This window comes from Quercus robur, chromosome 11 (genome assembly GCF_932294415.1).
Source record: "Quercus robur chromosome 11, dhQueRobu3.1, whole genome shotgun sequence".
In the NCBI taxonomy this organism is placed as follows: Eukaryota; Viridiplantae; Streptophyta; class Magnoliopsida; order Fagales; family Fagaceae; genus Quercus; species Quercus robur.
The window spans coordinates 37,606,075-37,618,287 of record NC_065544.1 but is presented as its reverse complement, the minus strand read 5'-3'; the positions used below and the strand labels follow the sequence as shown (position 1 = coordinate 37,618,287).

At 32.6% G+C, this 12,213-nt stretch overlaps 1 protein-coding gene across 1 annotated transcript; it reads left to right on the top strand.

Annotated features, from left to right (window-relative positions):
* Window positions 1-2,374: 2,374 nt before the first annotated feature.
* On the top strand, window positions 2,375-11,471 carry LOC126705310 (CBS domain-containing protein CBSX2, chloroplastic). The gene is made up of 8 exons (XM_050404205.1): window positions 2,375-2,831; window positions 4,423-4,510; window positions 4,595-4,659; window positions 6,756-6,804; window positions 7,038-7,090; window positions 10,260-10,375; window positions 10,788-10,845; window positions 10,943-11,471. Exons 1-8 carry the CDS (start codon window positions 2,583-2,585, stop codon window positions 11,015-11,017), a joined length of 753 nt encoding a protein of 250 aa, XP_050260162.1. The 5' UTR covers window positions 2,375-2,582; the 3' UTR covers window positions 11,018-11,471.
* The last annotated feature ends 742 nt before the right edge of the window (window positions 11,472-12,213 follow it).

The following is a 12,213-nucleotide window of genomic DNA, read 5'->3' as shown; positions in this document are numbered from 1 at the left end:
AAAAAAAAAAAAAAAATCATCATTCGTTGGCTGTCATTTATGACTTTTTCCTATTCTCGGCAGTTGTCATTTTCTTTTTTTAAAAACAAAACAAATCGGAAAGCGGCAGTTGTCCTTTATAAACTTTCTTTCTTTTTTTTCTTAAAAAAAAAAAAAAAAAACGTCCTTTCTTGTTTCCAATATCAATTTTTTTTGTCGGTAAATAATAGCACATGTCATTAAGAAGTACTAACAAAAGTAATTAGCAAGTCTCTAAGGATATGTTTGGATTCGCTTATTATTAAAAATCGCAAACTGAAAATACTGTAATAAAATAATTTTTAAATGTGTGAATAGTGTTGTGGAACTCAATTTTAAAGTTGTTTTTGCTAAAAAAATACTTGTTGTTCTCGTGAATAGTACATGAGACTCGTTGTTTAAACGCTAGATGTATAGACGCCAGACGTCAGATGCAATCCAAACTCAACCTAAATAGAAGTTTAGTACTTATTAGATGGATTTTTTTTTTTAATTATTCTAAAAAAAAAAAAGATGGATTTTTTTAATGGTATTTGGTAAACACAAAATTTGAGTTTTTACATATACAATATTATATAGCCGAGAGGTTTGTAACTCAACTAGCACTTTCTAATATACTTTTCATCCTTAACATTTGAGGTTGTTTTCATTATGCCCTTTACGCTTCAAATTTTTCATTTTGGCTCTTAATATTTGATTCCTTCTATTTTTGTTAATAATTTGGTGACACTTGACATTAGTTTTGTCACTTAACAGTCAAATTATCAACAAAAATGGACTTAAATTGTGGTTTCTAATTAGCTTAACTAGTAAAATATTTTGTTGTTTAATAAGAGATTTGGGATTCAAACCCCGTCTTGGGTTTGATGATAAAAAATAATCATTATAGAGTGGACACTATAAGTTGAAATTATATCGTATCTATAAAATGAAAAAAAAAAAGACTTAAAATGGGTGACGAATGGATGACAATTATCTCATACCTAACAATTATTTTATTAATAGAAATGGACTTATATGAGTGATGTATCTTAACAAATTGTATATATTTGACACTTGACAGACTAAATTACTAACAAAAATGGATGGTAAGACCAATATGACAACAAAATTAAATAAGAAGGGCCAAAATGAATATTTTGAAATGTAAATGGAAAAAAATGAAAATAACTCAAAACTTTAAGGGCTAAAAGTGTACTTTAGTCTATTCGTTAAGAGCAAAGCTTAGGTATAATTTATTAGATACAATATATTATGTTTTTTTAATTAAATTCAACACACATGGTTGTATTGATCAATAAAACACAAACAACATTCTATTTTCTAAAAATATTTAAATTCAATATAATTGTACATTTGAATTTATAATCTAGGAATCTAATATATAGCACCTAAAAGAGGTTAGATTTTAAAAATGCTCCTATTCCTCTACTTTTTCACCCTTAAACCAAACATATTGAGAGAAAACTAAAATCTCTTCTCTCTCTTTCTCATTTTTCATCTCCATCAAAACGAAGCCTCAAATCGCACTATTACCATTCTTAGGAATGAAGAAATCATTTTGCTGCAAAAAAAAAAAAAAAAAAAAAAAAAAAAAAAGAAAAAAGAGAAAAGAAAAAGGAGGAAGAAATCATGACCCACACGTGAGTGGCCTCCAAAAGAAAAATGGTTGGACCATACATCGAATTGTGGTAATGGCCTTGGTGGGGGGTTTACGTAGGTCACATATTTAGTACTTACAACTTTCTGTATAATAAGTTACTACAAAAGTTGTATAACTTTATATGACCTTAGAACCTCTTTAGTCGAAGTATTTAAGTATGGGTCATGCTAACAAGTGCCCTTAGGGTACTAGTTATGAATCCAGTTAAAGAAAATTTTGACATCACTTTTATGGGAAATGAAAAAAGCTGTCAAAACATTAATTGATTTTTTTTATTTTCCTATAAAAACTTTATTTAATTAGATTCTTAACTAGTGTCCTAAGGACACTCGTTATCATTTTTCTTAATATTATTATTTAGTTTTTAGTGTTGTGAAAATTTATGTTTAAATATTATAAAAATATGTGTAAAAAATATTAATGTTATTTAAACATTAAAAATGGTTATTTAAATATTAGTATTATTATTTAGTTTTTAGTGTTGTGAAAATTTATGTTTAAATATTATAAAAATATGCGTAAAAAATATTAATGTTATTTAAACATTAAAAATGGTTATTTAAATAACCGTGCCAACTGCCGACCAACCCCAATAGCGTTCTTTGCTCCGAAAAGTCTCACCGACCAATTGGCATTTTCCTCATTTTGAATTTTTTAAATTATAAAAAGAAAAACCCGAAAAGGAAAGGTAATAAAGTCAGGAATAGGAAGCCGCAGTTGAGAGAGAGCAGGAGAGAGTACCGTACACTATTTCTGAAACTCTGAAATCCCAAATCAAATCCAATCTTCTCTCAGATTTCTCTCTTCAAAATATTAAAAAAAAAACTAAAGCTGTCAGAACAGTATCCACAGAAAAAGCCATAAAGATTAAAGACTCTGGTCTAGTCTAGTGTGGCGAACCATGAACTCGATCTCTCTCCCAAATTCTCAACTCCTCACGCCATGGCCTAACTCACGTCTTCTCCATTATCCCAATCACTTTCCTTCTTCTTCTTCTTCTTCTTCTATCTTTCCCTCTTACACTCACACACCACCTTCGTCTCTCGCTACCGCTTCTCTCTCCAAACGACGCCGTTTCCATTTCTCCGCCGGCGGCGGCAGGCTTGTCGTCTCCGCTTTGTCCGGCGTCGGCGTTACCAACTCTATCCCGGTGAGTCTTTTATGATTTCAGAGAAAGAAAGTAGTTATTGGACCCCGAGGGAATTTTATTTTTATTTATTTGTCACATTTAAATTTGGAAAGGCTTTTGATGGATATAGTTTTTTATTTTTATTTTTTAAATTATATGGTTTTCACTGTGTTTGCTTTACCAATATCTGAACCTGAACTTACCGAACATGAGTGAAAACATAATATAATACATATCTCTCAGTATCTGTCTATATATATATGTATGTAACTATGTATAATAGTCAGTAACCTTGTCTTGCTTCAACAAATTATGATTTTTTTTTTATAAAAAATTTATGAAATTTGATAAGAAGCACGGACACTTCATTTGAGGTGCGGTACCTGTGTCGTAACCATTGTGTAATGTTAGAATTTTTCAAAAATTGCTCGTGTCCATGTCTGTAGGGTTTTATAGGAGAATCCTTATAGAATTTATACTGGATTAAAAAAAATACATATCAGAATAATGACTAGCAAATATATGGGCTTTGATTTTATTTATATTTTATATATAGAGGAGTGGCGCTAGCTACAAGTTCTACTACATTAAGTTTACAAACTGAATCATAGATAGGCAATTCAAATTTTCAGTTATGAGTTGGTTGAAGCCAACCAATCACGTTTATCGCCACATTAGTTTGTCAGCTTTATGTAGTAAAACTTGTAGTGCATTTAACATTTTCCTATATAGATATATAGATACAGATTGATTTGCTTTTGTATGTATTTTGACATTATATACAGATACAGATTGATTTGTTTTTGTATGTATTTTGACACTATATGGAGATTTACTAAGCGGCCGGTTTTCATTTCCGGGAATTTTTTTGGCAAAAAGTTGCCCGTTTCAAAGTTCAAATTAGATGTCAAAACCTCTTTTTTTTTTCCCATCAAATATATATGTTTCTTTGCTCTGTTTTTTTTTTTTTTGGTTGGCTGCAGTCAACTTCTTTGAATGTTAGATATGGTTGAACTATCTAATTTCAAATTTCCACATGGAAAAGACATCTACTAGTTATTTTTCTCTTTGCCACTTCTCATTGTAACAAGGGAGATAGCTAGATGTTTTTGAGGTTCTTGCAAAGTAGACCAATTCTGCTTCCACATGTAGATTGAAGAGCACACCCTTGTTTAAGCTTCTAATCACACGCTTTTGACATCTTGCTAAAATTTTCCAAACACATGCTAGTTGCCAGTGCAATTTTTATAATACTACTAGGGAGCAAGGCACATGCCTTGAATGTGCTTGTTTACAGCAAGTTAAGATTTCAATCATTTACTACAAAATAGACTCAAATAGGGTGTAGTTAAGGTAAAATTGGAAAGTCACAAATTTTGTTTATGAGGCATTGAGGTATGATGTTTCTTTGTGTAGCTTACTTGTCTTTGCCATTGTATAAGGTAGATGCATTTTTCAATTAGGTTTCATGTCTATTTGTATCCTTTTCGTCTCTTTATCTTTCCAATGCTGATTTTGTTTGCTCTTTTTATATCTTCTGGTTGGGGAGTGGGGAGACTACATTTATTTTTGCATTTAGAATTTATTTGATAGTTTGATCTTGATATTTCAGCCTAGAGGCGGAACATATACCGTTGGTGATTTTATGACAAAGAAGGAGGAACTACATGTTGTAAAACCTACAACTACTGTTGAAGAAGGTATTTCTGATATTTGGGCTTGTACTTTTGGGAATATCCTATGATTAATTCAGTGTTTTTATTCATTGTCTTTTGTTGTTACAGCTTTGGACGCTCTTGTAGAGAAGAGAATAACTGGTTTTCCTGTTATTGATGATCAATGGAAATTGGTAAATCTATTTTTGTTTTAATTATGATAGGAAAGAAAATAAATAACACACATGTGCACACACACATATATGGCATAATATGATGCAACATCTTTTGGCATATGAACAGTTCATTATTTTAAATCTTGAATTGTAGATATGTATAGTTGACAACATAAATTATATTGTTGTTTGATATAATGTTTTAACAGCAGCTATGTTTCTTGGAGATAGTTATCTGTGGAATGCTAAAGAATGATATACAGAAAATTATGATATTTGGTTTGTGCTTGATATATTTCCTAAAATAAATATGTCTATGAGTGCCAAGTGCTGGAAGCAAAATGTTGGCTACCATCTTATTGCATTAGAATAAAAATTTTGGCACTTCAATTATGTGTTAAGCACAGTAAAACTTGAGAAAAGAGAGGAACAATAGAACCTTTTTATGAGGTTGAATGCCAAAATCATCTTCTCAAGGAATCCATTTTAAGATCATTAGTAGCGTCTGGATTCAATGTCCACATCCCACGTTTTGCATTTTTGGCTTTTTTTTTTTTACCAGCACCTCTTGGTGCATTAAGGCAAATGAATAGTAACCCAGCAGTGAACAGTAACTTTATTATTATTATTATTTTTTATTGTTTTCAGTTTTTAGCAAAATAAGCAGTATCCAAACAGACCCTTTGTATGATTAATTGACTACTTTGGGTAGTATCCCCGCATCATCTTATCTAGAGTTTTTAGATCTTTTGAATCTTAATTACTAAGGGAAAAAAAAAGGTTCAATGCACATATTGTGTATCCAAACAAGCTCCTCTTTCAAATAAAATTATTTATCTTACAAAAATAAAAATTTGAGAAACATTTTCTGTTGAAAATAGAGATTAGGAAATTTTTACTTATGAGAAAAAAAAAGGAAATAGTTACTCTGTTTGGAAGATCTGGGGAAAATGCCCTTTTGCTCTATGGCTGTGAGATATCTCCTGTAGTCTTGTTAATATTGTTAGGACTATATGAGTTAATGAAATATTAGGAGAGTGCACCAAGTTAACTGTGAAAATGTTTCTTTTAGAGTGTTTATAGAAGAGGGAATTTGAGCCCTTTCTATGTTGCACCAAGTACAATGTGAAACTTGCATGAAGACTGAGTATCAAACATGTTGAATCGAGAACATTGTTCTGGTGACAATATGGTATGTTGTATATGATCTTAAATTATGTCATTATTTCCTTCTCTCTGGTGGGGCTTTCCCTTGCAATATGAGTTTTACAGATTTTGGGGAGTTCGTTATGCTTTGTAGACAAGGAAGTGATGGGTGTGCTGTTTCCCCTTTACTCACCTTTGCTAGAACTTTGAGTGGATTGCCATGGGTAGAAGGAGATGTGGAAGTGTGGATGTAGGGAATGGGTAGGAGTGAGGATATGAGCCAAAGTACTTATGCCATATAATAGAAATTTTGCAATGATCATATAAATACCTTATCTAAATTGGAGTCCACAGGCTGGGCATGCTACTTTTGCCAAAAGCAGTGGGTGGCACAACCACCCTTCGTGGGCCCCCAAAAATTTTAAATTTTTTTCATAATACACACATATATAAAGGTTGGCCCCTTAAAATAAGAGCAAGTCCCCAAGAATTTGAGTTTTATATAATATAAATCCTACATTTACTTGATTTTATCTTTTGAGCAAACTTAGGACTAACAAAATACTTCTGTCCAAATTGTTAACTCCCTTGGGTTGACTTGTTAGTTTTAGGGTGGTATGATATTGAATTAAGAACCTACTCAGCTTAGTATGTAGATGATAATTAGATCCCTTTTAAAATATAACGAGCTAGTATCCAATTTTTCTTGTTCAAGATGGTACCTTTAAGTGACTATGGATGATTGATTTTATTTTATTTTATTTTTGGTTGATGAGATTTTTATTATTGTCCACTTCTATTGGTAAGTTGATTAATAATAATAACAGTAATAAGTTGATTAATAATCAATTATAAAAGTTGATTAATAACAATAAAATTATTATTATTATCTGAATGGGTCAAATAATTAGTTCATATGAGTTTGATTTGCCTCAAGGCGTTGACTTGTGGTTGTTTTTATGAGGCAGGTTGGTGTCGTTTCAGACTATGACCTGTTAGCACTTGACTCGATATCAGGTAGTATGGAAACTATGACGCCAAATTTGAGATGTTTGTGGAATAATTAGATACATTTCATTAACTTCAAATAAATATATATATTTTAATTACAATATCAGAAGACACATGATTAGAAATTAAATTTACTAATAATTTGTCACAATAACAATTTAGGCCTGTCCGTCACAATAACAATTTAGCTATCAATTTTTTGTAAAACAGCTACTTATTTGTTCTTTTATGACTATTAGGTGGCAATCAAAGTGACACAAATTTGTTTCCTGATGTCGACAGTTCATGGAAAGTACGTAAGAATGGTCCTCTTCCAAATACTAGTTCTCTATCATGATTAAATTTTGTCCATTGCTTGTGCTGCTATGGGATTCTTGTTGGAGGAACTTTGGGAATGGGTAATACTTAGGTGCAATACATTTGGTTCCCCAGTTAGATTCAAACACATGTTTGTATTATCCAATATAGTGCAAACAATATAATTTTTTGCCAAGTAGAATTAAAATCTTAAAATCCACTTATGTGTTTAAATTTAATTGGGGAACCTTTTGTATTGCGCCGAAGGACCTGTACCTAAGTTTTCTCCTTTGGGAATATGGTTGAAGTTGATGTTGTAAATCTGCTAATATTCATAAAGATGCAGTATATTGACCCGCCTTGGACATGAACACACGTGCAAGTGCATTGTGTACACAATGTACACATGTGAACACTTGTGCATGCACACATGGTCCTCTTCAGCAAGACTGTTGGAATTGAGAATCTTCTCAAGAGGAACTAACTTCTATGTTTAGGGGTGTAGGCTACATGATAGGGGGCACCATGAACTTAGAAATAAGAAGTCAAGATAAAAACCATGGTTATGCCAGCATTTTATTGCAGCTGCCATCCGTTGATATTTTGAAGTAGGGTTGTGAGTCATACAGCCATTAGAATTGCCTGCTTAGAGACTGTAAATCATTAAGATTTTTTTACGAGTTCTATATATGCAATGAGAAAGTTAAACATCAATTTTCCTAGTCTTATAATATCATGGATTTTTGTATAAACTATACCATTTGGGTACAAGTGATAGACATACCTTGTTACAACATGACTATCTTTTTTGCATGTTTCCTTTCAAGTTCTTGGAGCATTGTAGTAACATAGTTGCTGCCTAATCTGTAGATGTTGAGGAGGTGGTATCTAATGAGACCTTCCTCTCACAGCATGTGGGACCTGTAGATGTTGGATATCTAATCTGCAACTTAACTATTCATGCCTTTGTTCTGGCTATAGTCCATTAGCAGCCTTAAACTCAACCGACTGGGATTTGTTATATGGATCATTATATAACAGTATTCACTGTTTAGGGCCATATCGCTAGTTACCTCTCTAAAAAACCTTTACTTTTATTTGTAAGTTCTACCTGTCATTTTGGCCTTTGTTTTGCTTTTTTTACTACTACATCACAGCATTGGTAAAAGGGGATTTAAGCGCAATGTGGCAAAGTGCCAGGGGTGAAGCGCTTTTTACACCTAAACTGAAGTGAATTTGAAAAGGCATACCTAAACTGCACTTTTGTGCACTTTTTTTGTTCTTATGAAAAAGATAAAGAACTTTTTAAATGTAATTGTTAGATCTTAATACTAATGATATGGGCCCCTGATTTCTTACATGAGTTACATCTTTTTTATGGACTGGCTCAATCTCTCTCAAATCCATTCCCCTGCCCTGCCTATTTTGGACTGGCTATATCCTTTCTCTCTCTCCCAAAATCCAATCCCTTTTTTTCTTCAAGAATTTTATTTGGGTGCACCAGACAAATTTCTAGGAAACCTGCCAGCCCCATTATATAACAAATATTGGTCTGTTTGAAGCTGTTTGGATGCCATGAAAATTGTTGGAATAGAAAAGGATCAGGATTATGAATGTGCTATTTCAAGCTTTTTTTTGAAAATTTGTGTTTTTTATTTTAAATAAATTTATTGTTTATTAATAACTGTTTTAAAATTTACCACATTATTTTGAAAATGTGTTGTGCCTAGGGTCCTGGAGGCCTTCGCTAGTGAGTGCACCTCGCACTTCACCAACACTGCTCCATCATTAATATAATAATTTTTTTTTTGGGTATTTGAGCACTTATAGGCCTGTATTGCACATATCTAAACCATCTCAATCAACTCTTGCTTATTTTATCCATAATTGGTGCCATCCCATGTTATCATAAATAAAAAGGGTCATGAAACCTTTGGAATCCCAATCACATTATTTTTATAACTTATAAGTAATGAAATTTTATTTAGAAAAAGGGGATTATATGAGAGCAATGCAACAAATTAAGACCTAAAATTACAAAGATCCATGAACTCTAAAAGAGAAAAACAACTAACATTTCCAATATTTCTCTACCAATCAAACAAAGATCTAAAAAGGCAGAGACTCAAATGAAGCAAAGATGCCTCAATCCCATCAAATGATCTAGCATCGCATTTCTTCCAAATAGACCATATTACACAGGGGTATAAACTTCCGCATGTCATAGCTAAAATTGCCTTTGAATCTGCTTCTTGAACAGACTAGGAGGTCTTTCCTCAAGCAAGGCATAACCTAGGAAACATCAAAACTAGAGAAAACCATAGACTGTACCTCCCAACCAATGGCACAATGAAGGAAAAGATGATTTATATTCTCCCCATCCACTTTGCAAATATAACTCAATCCGTAATCCATTGTAAATTTTTACCACATGCAGCAGTCCAAGTGGAAATCAGTCACAATATTCTCAGATAACATGTAAAACTTGAATTTATTTGAGAATTTTATTGCCTACTTTAGGGATTGCAATGGACTCATGCCAGTTGGTTTGATATGTTACAGCAAGTTTTTTTTTTTTGGAAAAAATATAAACATTAAAGAGCAACTGAAAGTTATGAAACATGTTTGGCCTAGTTCATGCTATATAGGTTTTATGTTCAATTCTTATTTGATTCAATTGGTACAATCACTTAGACTTTATATCATGACGACTTCGTAATTTTCTTTGTAACTTATTTTGTCATTTGGGTGGATTTGGTATGGGCAGCTATGTCACTGCAGTTTTGACTGTGTTAGAAAATTTCAGATGTGAAGTAATTGACTTATATAACATGAACATGACTTTACTCAAGTGCTTGATTTAACTTTGCAGAATAAAATATATTGGTCATTAGTATCGTCCCTTTTTTTGTCAAGCCAGAATCTTTGTATATGCAAAACAGTCCTAATTAATGTAGGCTGCACTTCACTTGCTAAAATCATATGCCATGTGTGAGTCCACTAAGATGGAGTCATACCCTAGCCTAGAACCTAAAGCCATCTTGTTGCTCCTTGTTTTGTAATTCTTGAGCTTACTCCTCAGATAGAAGAGATTCCCTCTCAATGAATTCAATGAATTGTGTGAATAATTTCTTTCTTCTTGCAATTCTGGATAATTGTTGCAGACATTCAACGAGATACAGAAATTGATTGGTAAGAATAATGGTAAGGTTGTCGGGGACTTGATGACTCCTGCTCCACTTGTTGTTCGTGAATCCACCAATCTGGAAGATGCTGCTAGGTATTATTATTGTTATATATTGTTGATTCTATAATATATATATATATATATGTATGTGTATATATATATTTTTAAAGAGAGTTTTCTGTGAATTTGTGAGTGTATATGTTTAGTTCTCTGTCACATCATATTTTTTACGTGATAATTCACTTGCACAGCACCATATTTTGCACTTTCTCAAACATTCTATGAACTGTACCAGGGATGGGACTTATTGTTTCTTACAAATTTGTGGTTTTATCATTACTATGCATATGTTTTCTACAAATTGTGACCCCAAACCACATGTTTAATATGAAATTGATGATGTGCTGAAATGTGCAGTTTGACACAGTTTATGGTGTTGGTCTTTTTCCTGTCTATCTAAAAAATTGGAACCCTGAATGCTCTAAAATTTTGTTTCCAATTCCAGGTTGTTGCTTGAAACAAAATACCGTCGATTGCCTGTAGTAGATGGTGATGGTAAACTGGTAAGAATTTTACTCTCATGCTTTTCTGTTGAAATTTCATTTTAGAAGCTTGGCAGCAGTGGGTAGTTTCTGAATGGCATGTGATTAAATGTGGAAGGTTGGAATCATAACAAGGGGAAATGTTGTTAGAGCTGCGCTTCAGATAAAACGTGCCAGTGAGAAGTCAACATAGTTGAGCATGATTTTGGTGGAATTGCTCTGCTGATAGAATGCGAGTCTGAATAGTTGCCATAATTCATAGATGCGAAAGATATGTAACCTTTGAATCACATTGATGCAACAATCTTTTGGCATCGCAGTTGTGCAGTCTCTTGCTCCAGGGTTGTTTGTTGAGCCAACAATATCATTTGGAGGAAGGTGTATAATTGCTGTCCTAGTTATCTTCTTGGCCATTATTTTAGAGGTAAGTGATTGATTGATTCCCGTCCCTAGGCCTTTTTATTATGCAGTGGTTTATAGCAAGCTCGCGCTAGTCATCTTCAGTTAATGTCCTTTTTAAGTTTGGTTAAATTGCGAAATATTGGTTAGGAGCAGAGTTGATTTGGTGCAGTGTAAGCTGACTTTTATATTGTAATCTGCAGTGTGTTACAATTTACATTTATGAAAGTATATATATATTTGTTATAGTCCAAATTAGTATTACAAATTTAAATAAGTAAAAAAAAAATTGCAAATTTAAGTAAAAGTTCAAATCTAGCTGACTGCTACTGCATTAAGGTCGCTGACTCCAACCATACAGGGCTAGCAATTTTAGCTAGACTGACTCTCAAATGGTGCAGGTAAAAAGGAAACGATTGTAAGAGTGGCCTCTGCAGCAACCTAGTGATACATGGTATAGTTATTTCATTTATTTAATATAAATAAATACTAGCCATAGAAAGAATCTAGTCTGATATTTTGAACGATCCCTTGATTTTCAATAGCAAAACTTCTGTCTAATCCATTCTTCAATCGAGGTCTCCAAGAGAAGGCACTTTCTATTTCTATTTCTATTGAAGAAAAGCGAGAAACCTCTTTTAGATATGAAGATTATTAATTCTTAGGTGAAACTTAGTGAGTTGAAAGTGTCACATATGTAGCCTTTGACTAAGAATAAAAAGGAAAATCGACTATACTTGTGCTGATAAGGAAGGAAATATAAAAAAAGACAGAAATTTGAAATTAAGATTGTATATGAACTTATTTCTGCAAGTGTGGTCATCCGCATAATATTATAGATTTTTTAAATGCAATATGCCCAAGTTTTACCATTGAGATTATATATTATCACAAGTATACTCAGCGTAAGAACTTAACCAATTCAAATTGCCTAAGGATGCTACTTTGGACGGGCATGTTCAGACGTGACTTTCTTGGAAACTTGCCTTG